General features: G+C 47.0%; 1 protein-coding gene across 2 annotated transcripts; it reads right to left on the bottom strand.

The window, feature by feature from the left end:
* Nucleotides 1-540: 540 nt before the first annotated feature.
* On the bottom strand, nucleotides 541-13,090 carry LOC144936765 (uncharacterized). Of its 2 annotated transcripts, XM_078863883.1 has the most exons (4): nucleotides 13,055-13,090; nucleotides 12,322-12,388; nucleotides 8,365-9,295; nucleotides 541-2,503 (listed from the first exon to the last, which is right to left on the bottom strand). In XM_078863883.1, exons 3-4 carry the CDS (start codon nucleotides 9,265-9,267, stop codon nucleotides 1,319-1,321), a joined length of 2,088 nt encoding a protein of 695 aa, XP_078720009.1. In that variant the 5' UTR covers nucleotides 9,268-9,295; nucleotides 12,322-12,388; nucleotides 13,055-13,090; the 3' UTR covers nucleotides 541-1,318. The 2 variants fall into 2 exon arrangements, with proteins under 2 accessions (XP_078720009.1, XP_078720008.1); XM_078863882.1 differs by lacking the exons at nucleotides 8,365-9,295; nucleotides 12,322-12,388; nucleotides 13,055-13,090 and adding exons at nucleotides 4,583-4,655; nucleotides 6,407-7,933 and having other exon boundaries at nucleotides 542-2,678.
* Between the last annotated feature and the right edge of the window lie 1,019 nt (nucleotides 13,091-14,109).

Raw genomic sequence — 14,109 nt, 5'->3', positions numbered from 1 at the left:
GCCATTCAGTTCGTTAAATGCACAATATCGCAAATGCATAAGAGTTTTGAGTTATTCAATTTAGTAAATGCATAGTCTCGCAAATGAAGAAGTAAAATTTTAGTCATTCATATTAGTTCATTGAATAATCTTGCTCATGAATTATTGACGCATGTTTGACCTGCATGATAGAATGTCACATGCTTGTTAGAATAAAATTGTTATCACAAAAGCATATCGAGTGTTCCTTCCAAGTCCATGCAAAACTGTCTTGTTCTTGAGTACTGTATCCTGTGATGAGATCTGAAACTGGTGACCTAAATATCATAACACACACTAGGATAATCGGTAAACGTTTAATCGATGATAATCGTGTTATCCTGATTGACAACTCTGGATAAACGAAGCTGAGCCTAATTATCATAACTGCACACATTAACATAATCGCAAGCATCCGCATAAATTACTACGATTATCTCCGTGGTTATCATAATTCATGCATATAATTACTCACATTATCATAATTTATGCATATTAACTCACACATTAACATAATTAATGCGATTTGCGCGTTTTTCGGACAATTATAAATTTTTATTATTTTCATCAAAATTTAATAACCCGACACATACAACATTACTCCAAAAACACACACTTTGTCCTAACATCACTTAATCAATGTTTGACCCTTGTAGACAAAATGTTACATGTATGCACACAATCGGACAAGTATTCATTCTAAATTATTGACAATCATTTTTACGAAGTTAAATTACTGCATTGAAATATGCTGCATCAGGTTACATCGTATTAACAAGATAAACAAAAAACACTGTCTGCTTAATAGTGTATGTACAACATACTATTGTGTCATTCAAAACGAGTCGGCCATTGCATGCTGGCGTCTGGGTCAAAATTGAGCAAATTCTAAACATTACCTACAAACTCCACAACTGAGATGCCACATCAACCATCGCCCCCCTACTCACAGGCTCTTGTCCACATGCATGCCGGTGCAGGGCCACTACCTTGTACCACACAGGAGCAGCTGCTACTTGGGGATGCTCTTGGAGTGTTTGAGACGAGATACGATACAAAACTCCGAGTTGCCGAGGCAATTAAGCAAGCACCATATAAATGCAATTATGATAACATAGTGAATGCTTGGGAGCTTATTGGCTCTAGCTCCTGGTTAGAGGTCTACCCAGCACACAGGTCCACAAAAACTGGGCGCTCTTACCCTGCAGGTTGAACCTAGGAACCGAGTGTTTAACTTCATATTATTGTCATTAAAGGCCTGTGACAAAGGTGCATCTATTGGAGCGACATCGTCTCAGGCTTACACATCTACCGGGTCTCCATTTGACTTTGTATTGTCTCGGAGGAAGTCCACCCACACCTCCACTTCCACAAACTGCTGGGAGTTGCCTCGCTCTGCCTCACAGTCAGAATTCTCCTCCTGCTTCACGTTGCCTCCATCGATGCGAAGGTCCCATTTCGGAGTTGAATCTTCATCTTCACATTTTACCTTCACATCTTCGCTCTTCACCATCACATCTTCACATTTCACCTTCACCTCTTCATATCTCACCTTGATTTCTTTGAAAGTGTCCAAGCTGGGATTTTCTTCCAGTTCTTGTTTGATGAGGGATGGGCTCATTGAGGCACTTTGACTTTCACAAGCTGATTTCACACTCCACTCCTGGTGGATCTTCTGATGCTTGTGTGTTCTCTGGTGTCTTTGAAGATGTGCTGACTGAGCAAACGCCTTCCCGCACGGAATGCACTTGAAGGGTTTCTCTCCCGTGTGTGTTCTCTGGTGTGCTATAAGAGAAGATGCATTTATAAACGACTTCCCACACACACTGCACTTGAAGGGTTTCTCTCCCGTGTGTGCTCTCTGGTGTGTTATAAGAGACGTGGAATGTGCAAACGCTTTCCCACAGACACTGCACTTGAAGGGTTTCTCTCCCCTGTGTGTTCTCTGGTGTATTACAAGAGTAGATGACTCTGCAAACGTCTTCCCACACACACTGCACTTGAAGGGTTTTTCTCCCGTGTGTGTTCTCTGGTGTTCTACAAGAGTAGATGAACGTGCAAACGCCTTCCCACACACACTGCACTTGAAGGGTTTCTCTCCCGTGTGTGTTCTCTGGTGTACTACAAGAGCAGATGACTGTGCAAACGCCTTCCCACACACACTGCACTTGAAGGGTTTCTCTCCCGTGTGTGTTCTCTGGTGTGTTACAAGAGCAGATGACTGTGGAAACGCCTTCCCACACACACTGCACTTGAAGGGTTTCTCTCCTGTGTGTGTTCTCTGGTGTACATGAAGAGTTGATGAATCTGAAAATGCCTTTTCACACACAGTGCACTTGAAGGGTTTCTCTCCCGTGTGTGTTCTCTGGTGTATTACAAGAGTAGATGAACGTGCAAACGCCTTTCCACACACACTGCACTTGAAGGGTTTCTCTCCTGTGTGTGTTCTCTGGTGTATTACAAGAGTAGATGAATGTGAAAATGCCTTCCCACATACACTGCACTTGAAGGGTTTCTCTCCTGTGCGAGTTCTCTGGTGTTTTGTAAAATGTTCAGGACGATCCGTGCTGTATGCACACCGGTCGCATTGTTGCCTTTTTGCACCGAGCCGCGCCGAGTGCCTTTGCTCCATCAGACCACTTCTGCAGAGGCAGCGACAGCTGCAGACAGAAACAAAGAATATCCACACCATCTACACATCAGTATCGAGGCACAGAGGAATGCATATACACAGTAACACGTGCCTTACACGTCTGTACCTATTCATATATTCATGATATAGTGAAAAAGCGTCCCAAATTCATCACACGGGCTGTTATGGCACAAAATGAGAGGGCAAATGGTCATAAACATGCCTGGAAGCCCAAGTATCTTCAAAATGAACGTTAACCCAAAACTCAGCACACAATTTCAACTGTCTGGCTTCTAAATAAATGTTTATGAAAGCTAAATTCAGCTGACAGAGCAAAGGGTGTTGAAAATAATACTATTTGTGTCATGCACAAATGCATAAATTAATGTTCAATCGCAACTTAGAGGTGTGAAGCCAGGCACAGATGTCCTTGATTGCTGGGATGAGCAGTTCCGACTTCAGCTGCTGCACGTGTGTGCTGTGATCACTTCCTGACTCCATTCTTACAGAGTTCCAGAGGAAAACTAAAATAAACTACTGTTTTGATATAACCTCTGTGCTCAATAGAGTTAATAGACTTTACTGCAAATACAAACTTTACACTGTCACACACTCAGAGGTGGAGCCAGGATTTTCAGGTAGGGGGGGGGGAAACCCCTCCAGCAATGAAAAATTTCAGGAGTTGTTAAGTAAGGAGTTGTTAGTGAGAAAGGAGTTGTTAGTAAGAAAGGAGTTGTTAGTGAGAAAGGACTTGTCCCTTGCTTTTCATTCGACGCGTGTGATTGTCATCGCGCTCGCTGAACGTGTTGATGCCTTCAAGGAATGAAAAATAGACTTTTGTATTTTGGGGGGGGGGGGGGGGGGGAAATGACCATGACGTATGTGACATCAACCCGCATCACACCTGAGCTAAGCGCTCTGCAATGCTTACCCCCCTACCACATGGCTCTTCGCGCGCCGTACTTCTACAGCTGTTCACAGCGTGCCGGGAGATTTTAGGTGGCGCTTCGCTCCTGGCCGATAAAGTCAATGGCTTCTCGGAGTTTCAATACAAATCCGTGTGAAGAACGGGTACAACTGCCATCTTAAATATAAAGCAGAACTTACACCTGGCGTCATGAAATTTTCACAGCTTATGCTGTCTGGAATTTCTAAGCGAACGCCGCGTCATTCCCTTCCCGAGTGGCAAAAATCGACCTGACGTAGCAGTGGGTTCAGGTTGAATTTCCTTGAGTGAAAACATCCGATTTAGGTAAATTGAAGTGTTTCGGCTTCTTTCTTGCAAGCATCAATTTTTTCAGGGTTTTTCATTGAATTATGAGGGAATATTAAATTAATCCAGGACAAGAATCCAAGTCCCGGGCAAAGCCGGGTAGTGAAGCTAGTTACTAATAAACCCCAATGATCCTATCAAAATTACGGATTTCTATCGGATCGTTGGGGGGGCACGTGCCACCCCACCCCCACTGGCTCCACCACTGTCACACACTGGCATGGTTCACAGGTGGTGGTGTGTCCAGACCCACGCCTGGCCACCTTCACCTGCTCAGTATTAATGCTTCCTCACTCCACCAAGTAATTCATTGAGGATCAACCAACACAGCCGAGGCTGCGTGTCTCTCTGTGGTGAGATGTTAACTACCTGTCCTGGCATACAGTAAGTCGTGGGTTCGATCCCGACCCTGACGCCTGCTGTATATTTGTAGTTTACGTGTCTCTCTCTCTCTCCCGGTGGTCGCGTGGATTTCCTTCCCGATCCTCGGGTTACCCCTCCACATGTAGAGAGTGAACACCGCCACGCGTCTAGAGTGAACACCGCCACGCGTCTAGAGTGAACACCGCCACACGTCTAGAGTGAACACCGCCACGCATCTAGAGCGAACATCGCCAGGTGTCTAGAGTGAACACCACCACGCTGTTGACGAGCCTCACCTTGTTGTTATTGTTGTTGTGGGCAGGTCGCTTCTGAAAACAAGAGCGGTACAGCAGCTCAAGCGGGAGTGGCCTGGTAAAAAATGAAAAAAAACTGTGTGAATATTTAAAACAAAACAAGTTACAAAGTAGCGAGCCAGGTGAAGGGAAATTAAAACTTAAGCAAGATACTCTTTGGTTCTTTCGGTAAAGTCACGTAGAATAAATAAATACATTATATAATAGCATACGACGTTTCAACTGCAACACAAGCAATCATCATCAGGTACAAATGAAAGAGAAAAAAACCTATTAAACTTAGAGTCAGCTAACATAGCAGTCAACACCCTACCTGGTTGATAATGTTCTTCCAAAGATTGCTCAATTTGAGAGAGAGACACGGAGACACAGACAGACACATAAGCAGAGAGAGATGACACAAAGACACACAGAGAGAGACACATATAGACACACAGAGAGAGATGACACAGAGACACACAGAGAGAGAGAGAGACACACATAGACACACAGAGAGAGATGACACAGAGACACACAGAGAGAGAGAGACACACATAGACACACAGAGAGAGATGACACAGAGACACACACAGAGAGAGACACACATAGGCACACAGAGAAACAACGCCTCTGTGTTGAGGCCTTAAATAGAGAGAGGGGGGGGGGGTAGAGAAACTAGCACGTCAATGCAAGGCCGTAGCCATGGAGTCAACATTGGGGGGGACCAAATCTTCCACGGGTCTGCCCCCCCCCCCCCCCCCCAGAAAAATATCTAAATTAGAAAACTAATTTCCTGCCATTTCCTCCCTAAAATATTTTTCAAAGTTCACTAGCACATGGGATGGACTTTGTTTTATTTGATACAATAATGTCTAATAGTGTATTGTATTACATTGCTGTTTTTTCTTTTTTACCTTTTCTTGTTTTATAGTATGTAATGGCAGAGATTAGGAATTAACAAAGTACAACGCAATCATGTAAACAGGAATCTATGTATTGTTATATGAAAACAAGTCCAGATTTCGTGGCCAAGGTTTAGCAAATTGTTGTTTTTATTAACAGAGCATCGCAATTATTATTTACAAATATTTTTACAGCAACATATTGGAGGGGCATAATTGATTATTATACTTATTATAACATATAATTATTATAACATTATTATAACATGTTATAATTACGGCCTTGTGTCAATGAGAGATTTGGAGGTTTGGTGACTGCACAGAGAGACACTTAATCAAACAAACTTAATAAAATTTGAAATGCAATGCAACAGAGAGTCGGTCAACACACAACTAACGCATCGCCTGGCTGATTACGTTCTTCCACAGATTGCAAAACTAAGCGAGAGAATCTTCTTGGTTCTTTCAGTAAAGTCACGTAGAAGGGAAATAATAAAAATAAAACATAATAAAATACAATTCTCACTACGTTTCGGCCACAACGCAAGCAGCCGTCCTCAGGTGAAGACCAGGTCTGTCGGGAAGACCCTGGGGTGTTTCATTCAGACGTGACTTTACCGAAAAAACCAAGAAGATGAATCCCTGCAGTCACGAAAGCTTTAAATCGAAATTTAAGCGAGAGAATTGAAGCAAACGCGACCAGGCGAGGGCAGGAGGCAAGGCCTCGCGTTGTAAAGTTCCAACGTGGACATCGCTTCCATGCTCGCTGCTACTCAAATAACATCCCGACGAGAGAGCGAGGCTCTACCTCGGTACACCACAACCACCACCGCCACAACCACCACCACCACAACAACCACCACCACAACTACCACCACCACAACAATCACCACAACCACCACCAACCGCGATGATAATTTCTCACCTCGGATTGCAGATCACGGGCGGAGCGGCAACTTCCTGGTCCCTCGCGACGTCACGCGGCAGCAGGTGACATGACGTCACTTGCTGGGTACACCTCCCCCTGGCGTTTGATGCCGATGAGGTCACGCTGAGCGGTGACGTCAGAGAGCGGGGTCAGAGTTCAAGTTTGTTGACAGAAGGGGAGCAGCAGTGTCGAAACGGCCTCAAACGAGTCCCCGGTGCGGTGTGTCAACATCGCTCGCACTGGGGAGACAAAGGCGGCCGGGCGTGGTGCTGGCCACCCACCCCCTCGTGTGCCGTGACGACCTCCATCGGTGCTGCTACTCGCTGTGAGCACCACTTTGTAGATGTCGTGGCTTGGCTCTCCAGCACACCGCTGGCGACATTTCACTTTGACATTTTCACGTCCATAAAAGGAAAATCGCCATACTAACCTAGGCCGTTTTTGGGCAAAATCGATCCAATTTTTTTTAGCTTTTTTTGCAACTAAAAGTGCATTCCTTGGTTGTGTTTAGCCTGAGTAGCCCATATATTACGTTAAAAAGTGGGGAATTTCATGCATGAAATTTTCGAATATAAAAAGTTAATCGGCATACTATACCGTTTTTAGGCTCAATAAGCCAAACTTGACAGCTTTATTTTTGGACGAAAGTTAATTCCTCTATTGTATTTATCCTTAGTATGCCATGTATTAGATTAAAATGCAAAATTCTCTGAAATAACTTAACCAACATGGTGGCTGTAGCGCCACCGTGTGGCCACATAGTGCAACTGCAGCGCCTCAGCGCGCTAATTGTAGCAGTGGAACTGTTAGGTGTCTTCACGGCTTCATTGCAGGAACCCGCTTGGGACAAACGCCAGAACGCCGCCGCCGCAGCAGCAGCGACTCACAACTAGGGGGTGACGCCTGACAGCGGCAACTGCTGGCGTGCTGTGTTGGCCTACACTGCACATGTCCACCAGATAGCAGACGTCACCACGCATTGAATACTTGTCCACAGGGGCAGCTGCTACTTGGGATGCTCTTCGAGTGTTTGAGACGAGAAACGATACAAAACTACGAATTGCCGAGGCAATTAAGCAAGCACAATATAAATGCAATTGATAACATTGAATGCTTGGGAGCTTATTGGCATTCGCTCCTGGTTAGAGGTCTACCCAACACACAGGTCCACAAAGACTGGCCGCTCTTACCCTGCAGGTTGAACCTAGGAACTGAGTGTTCAACTTCACATTCTTGTCATTAGAGGCCTGTGACAAAGGTGCATCTATTGGAGCGGCATCATCTAAGGCAGTGGTTCTTAACCTTGTTGGAGGTACTGAACCCCACCAGTTTCATATGCGCATTCACAGAACCCTTCTTAATTGGACAAATAAAATATTTTTTCAAATTCAAAACATAGGTACATGTTTTACTGGTGCACAATCATGAGTCAGGTGTGTGTCTTAACCTCCGCCGAACCCCTGAGACTGACTCACCGAACCCCTGGGGTTCGATCGAACCCAGGTTAAGAACCACTGGTCAAAGGCTTACGCATCTCCCGGGTCTCCATTTGACTTTGTATTGTCTCGGAGGAAGTCCACCCACACCTCCACTTCCACAAACTGCTGGGAGTCGCCTCGCTCTGCCTCACAGTCAGAATTCTCCTCCTGCTTCACGTTGCCTCCATCGATGCGAAGGTCCCATTTGGGAGTTGAATCTTCATCTTCACATTTTACCTTCACTTCTTTGCTCTTCACCATCACGTCTTCACATTTCACATTCACCTCTTCATATTTCACCTCGTTACCTTTAAAAGTGTCCAAGCTGGGATTTTCTTCCGGTTCTTGTTTGATGAGCGATGGGCTCATTGCAGCACTTTGACTTTCACAAGCTAATTTCAACCTCCACTCCTGGTGGATCTTCTGATGCTTGTGTGTTCTCTGGTGTCTTTGAAGATGTGGTGACCATGCAAACGCCTTCCCACACACACTGCACTTGAAGGGTTTTTCTCCCGTGTGTGTTCTCTGGTGTGCTACAAGAGCAGATGACTGTGCAAACGCCTTCCCACACACACTGCAATTGAAGGGTTTCTCTCCCATGTGTGTTCTCTGGTGTGTTACAAGAGTAGATGAACGTGCAAACGCCTTCCCACACACACTACACTTGAAGGGATTCTCTCCATTGTGTGTTCTCTGGTGTGCTACAAGAGTAGATGAACGTGCAAACGCCTTCCCACACACACTGCACTTGAAGGGTTTCTCTCCATTGTGTGTTCTCTGGTGTTTTATAAGAGCAGATGACTGTGCAAACGCCTTCCCACACACACTGCACTTGAAGGGTTTCTCTCCCGTGTGTGTTCTCTGGTGTGTTACAAGAGTAGATGAACGTGCAAACGCCTTCCCACACACACTGCACTTGAAGTGTTTCTCTCCCATGTGTGTTCCCTGGTGTGTTACAAGAGTAGATGAACGTGCAAACGCCTTCCCACACACACTGCACTTGAAGGGTTTCTCTCCCATGTGTGTTCTCTGGTGTGCTACAAGAGTAGATGAACGTGCAAACGCCTTCCCACACACACTGCACTTGAAGGGTTTCTCTCCATTGTGTGTTCTCTGGTGTTTTATAAGAGCAGATGACTGTGCAAACGCCTTCCCACACACACTGCACTTGAAGGGTTTCTCTCCCGTGTGTGTTCTCTGGTGTGTTACAAGAGCAGATGAATGTGCAAACGCCCTCCCACACACACTGCACTTGAAGGGTTTCTCTCCTGTGTGAGTTCTCTGGTGCCGTGTCAAATGTTCAGGACGGTTCGTGCTGTATGCACACCGGTCGCATTGATGCCTTTTTGCACCAAGCTGCACCGAGTGCCTTTGCTCCATGAGACCACTTCTGCAGAGGCAGCGACAGCTGCAGACAGAAAAAGAAGAATATCCACACCATCTACACGTCAGTATCGAGGCACAGAGGAATGCATATACACAGTCACACGTCACTTACACGTCTATAGTTATTCATATATTTATGATATAGTAAAAAAAAAGTGTCCCAAATTTATCACACGGGCTGTTATGGCACACAATGAGAGGCCAAATGGTCATAAACATGCCTGGAAGCCCTCGTATCTTCAAAATGAACGCTAACCCAAAACTCAGCACACAATTTCAGCTGTTTGGCTTCAAAATGAATGTTTATGAAAGCTAAATTCAGCTGACATAGCAAAGGGTGTTGAAAAAAATACTATTTGTGTTATGCACAAATGCATAAATTAATGTTCAATCACAACTTAGAGGTGTGAAGCCAGGCACAGATGTCCTTGATTGCTGGGATGAGCAGTTCCGACTTCAGCTGCTGCACGTGTGTGCTGTGATCACTTCCTGACTCCATTCTTACGAAGAGTTCCAGAGGAAAACTAAAATAAACTACTGTTTTGATATAACCTCTGTGCTCAATAGAGTTAATAGACTTTACTGCAAATACAAACTTGACACTGTCACACACTCAGAGGTGGAGCCAGGATTTTCAGGTAGGGGGGGGAAACCCCTCCAGCAATGAAAAATTACAGGAGTTGTTATTAAGTAAGGAGTTGTTAGTGAGAAAGGAGTTGTTAGTAAGAAAGGACTTGTCCCTTGCTTTTCATTCGACGCGTGTGATCGTCATCGCGCTCGCTGAACGTGTTGATGCCTTCAGGAAAGAAAAATAGACTTTTGTATTTTGGGGGGGGGGGGGGGGGGAATGACCATGACGTATGTGGCATCAACCCGCATCACACCTGAGCTAAGGGCTCTGCAATGCTTACCCCCCTACCACATGGCTCTTCGCGCGCCGTACTTCTACAGCTGTTCACAGCGTGCCGGGAGATTTTAGGTGGCGCTTCGCTCCTGGCCGATTAAGTCATTGGCTTCTCAGAGTTTCAATACAAATCCGTGTGAAGAACAGGTACAACTGCCATCTTAAATATATAGCAGAACTTACACCTGTTTGTTTGTGTGAAACAGCAAAAACTCTCCAACGCTGAGCTCTGGCGTCATGAAATTTTCACAGCTTATGCTGTCTGGAATTTCTAAGCGAACGCCACGTCATTCCCTTCCCGAGTGGCAAAAATCGACCTGACGTAGCAGTGGGTTCAGGTTGAATTTCCTTGAGTGAAAACATCCGATTTAGGTAAATTGAAGTGTTTCGGCTTCCTTCTTGCAAGCATCAATTTTTTCAGGGTTTTTCAGTGAATTATGAGGGAATATTAAATTAATCCAAGACAAGAATCCAAGTCCCGGGCAAAGCCGGGTAGTGAAGCTAGTGACTAATAAACCCCAATGATCCTATCGAAATTAGGGATTTCTATCGGATCGTTGGGGGGGCACGTGCCACCCCACCCCCACTGGCTCCACCACTGTCACGGTTCACAGGTGGTGGTGTGTCCAGACCCATGCCTTGCCACCTTCACCTGCTCAGTATTAATGCTTCCTCACTCCACCAAGTAATTTATTGAGGATCAACCAACACAGCCGAGGCTGCGTGTCTCTCTGTGGTGAGATGTTCACTACCTGTCCTGGCATACAGGAAGTCGTGGGTTCGATCCCGACCCTGACGCCTGCTGTATATTTGTAGTTTACGTGTCTCTCTCTCTCCCCGTGGTCGCATGGATTTCCTTCCCGATCCCCGGGTTTCCCCTCCACATGTAGAGAGTGAACACCGCCACGCGTCTAGAGCGAACACCGCCACGTATCTAGAGTGAACACCGCCACACGTCTAGAGCGAACACCGCCACGCGTCTAGAGTGAACACCACCACGCGTCCAGAGCGAACACCGCCACGTGTCTAGAGTGAACACCGCCACGCGTCTAGAGTGAACACCGCCACACATCTAGAGTGAACACCACCACGCGTCCAGAGTGAACACCGCCACGCGTCTAGAGTGAACACCGCCACGCGTCTAGAGTGAACACCGCCACGCGTCCAGAGTGAACACCGCCACGCGTCTAGAGTGAACACCGCCACGTGTCTAGAATGAACACCGCCACGCGTCTAGAGTGAACACCACCACACGTCTAGAGTGAACACCACCACGCGTCTAGAGTGAACACCACCACGCGTCTAAAGTGAACACCACCACGCGTCTAGAGTGAACACCGCCACGCGTCTAGAGTGAACACCACCACGTGTCTAGAGTGAACACCGCCACGCGTCCAGAGTGAACACCGCCACGCATCTAGAGTGAACACCGCCATGTGTCTAGAGTGAACACCACCACGCGTCTAGAGTGAACACCACCACGCGTCTAGAGTGAACACCGCCACGCATCTAGAGTGAACACCGCCACGCGTCTAGAGTGAACACCGCCACGCGTCCAGAGTGAACACCGCCACGCGTCCAGAGTGAACACCGCCACGCGTCCAGAGTGAACACCGCCACGCGTCCAGAGTGAACACCGCCACGCGTCTAGAGTGAATACCGCCATGTGTCTAGAGTGAACACCACCACGCATCTAGAGTGAACACCGCCACGCGTCTAGAGTGAACACCACCACGCGTCTAGAGTGAACACCGCCACGCGTCTAGAGTGAATACCACCACGCGTCTAGAGTGAACACCGCCATGTGTCTAGAGTGAACACCACCACGCCTCTAGAGTGAACACCACCACGCGTCTAGAGTGAACACCGCCACGCGTCTAGAGTGAACACCGCCACGCGTCTAGAGTGAACACCGCCATGTGTCTAGAGTGAACACCACCACGCGTCTAGAGTGAACACCGCCACGCGTCTAGAGTGAACACCGCCACGCGTCCAGAGTGAACACCGCCACGCGTCCAGAGTGAACACCGCCACGCGTCCAGAGTGAACACCGCCACGCGTCCAGAGTGAACACCGCCACGCGTCCAGAGTGAACACCGCCACGCGTCCAGAGTGAACACCGCCACGCTGTTGACGAGCCTCACCTTGTTGTTGTTGTTGGCAGGTCTCTTGTGAAAACAAGAGCGGTACAGCAGCTCAAGCGGGCGTGGCCTGGTAAAAATAAAAACTGTGTTAATGTTTAAAGTAAAACAAAGTTACAAAGTGGCGAGCCGGGTGAAGACAAATTCAACTTAAGCGAGAGAATTGAAGCGAACGCGACCAGGCGAGGGCAGGAGGCAAGGCCCCGCGTTGTAAAGTTCCAACCTGGACATCGCTTCCATGCTCGCTGCTACTCAATTGACATCCCTACGAGAGAGAGAGCGAGGCTCTACCTCGGTAAACAACAACCACAACCACCACCACAACAACCACCACCACTTCTAGATTTGAAGCTTTCGTGACTGCAAGGATTCATATTCTTAGTTTTTTTCGGTAAAGTCACGTAGGTAAAACATTAAAATTAATAAAAGTAAAATAAAATAAAAATCACGACGTTTCGGGGAAGGGCCAAGTACAGCACACTTTTTATTCTGTACTTGGCCCTTCCCCCCCTCTCCAACCATTATATAAACGGAGTGGTAGCTCCTGCAATCTCTCATTTACTAGATACAGCTGTCGTGGCTGTGACGGTTCCACCTGAAGACGGAAGCTTGTGTTGCCTCCGAAACGTCGTGATTTTTATTTTATTTTTATTAATTTTAATGTTTTACCTACGTGACTTTACCGAAAAAACCTAAGAATATAACCACCACCACAACCACGATGAGAATTTCTCACCTCGGATTTCAGTGCACGGGCCGAGCGGCAACTTCCTGGTCCCTCGTGACGTCAGGCGGCAGCAGGTGACATGACGTCACTTGCGGGGTACGATGACACTCCCCTCCCACAATGAGCGGCTCTCAACTCGCGACAGCTTTCACGAATAAATTATGTTAATGAGCCGCCAGGTATCGGGCGTGGCTTTGCCCAAATAAGGATTGGCACTGGGACAGGTATCGGCAGCGGCTGAGTGGATGTGACGTCACGCTCAAGAGCGCGGTGGTCGGGCGTGAGTGACATGACGTCACTAACGAGGCACCTCCCCCTGGCGTTTGACGCCGATGAGGTCACGCTGAGCGGTGACGTCAGAGGGCGGGGTCAGAGTTCAAGTTTGTTGACAGAAGGGGAGCGGCAGTGTCATGGTGAGCGCTGCGCTCCGCACCGAACAGCCGAGTTCCATTCCCGCTCGTGGCCAACACCGCCAGTGACGACTTTCTGAGCCGGTCCTGAGCCTCCCCTACGTCGACTCAGCCTCAAACGAGTACCCGGTGCGGTGTCACACGAGGGGGTGGGTGGCCAGCGTGGTGCTGGCCACCCACCCCCTCGTGTGCCGTGACGACCTCCACCGGTGCTGCTACTCGCTGTGAGCAGCACTTTGTAGATGTCGTGGCTTGGCTCTCCAGCACACTGCTGGCGACATTTCACGATGACATTTTCACGTCCATAAAAAAAATCAGCATACTAACCTATGCCGTTACTGGCAAAATTGTCCCAATTTTTCTAGTTTTATTTTTAAACAAAAAGTGCATTTCTTGGTTGTGTTTAGCCTGAGTAGCCTATATATTACGTAAAAAAGTGGGGAATTTGATACATTAAATTTTCGAATATAAAAAAATGAATCGGCATACTGTGCCGATTTTAGCCGAAATAAGCCCAACTTTCACAGCTTTATTTTTGGACAATAGTTCATTCCTCTATTGTATTTAGCCTTAGTATGCTATGTATTAGATTAAAAGTGGGAAATTTCACGATGAAATGTTCACGTCCCGTTTTTGGCCAATATTGGCCAAATT

This window comes from Lampetra fluviatilis, chromosome 17 (assembly GCF_964198595.1).
Source record: "Lampetra fluviatilis chromosome 17, kcLamFluv1.1, whole genome shotgun sequence".
NCBI classification, from domain to species: domain Eukaryota; kingdom Metazoa; phylum Chordata; class Hyperoartia; order Petromyzontiformes; family Petromyzontidae; genus Lampetra; species Lampetra fluviatilis.
Note: the sequence above shows the minus strand (reverse complement) of the source record. Positions and strands in the feature narration are given on the sequence as shown.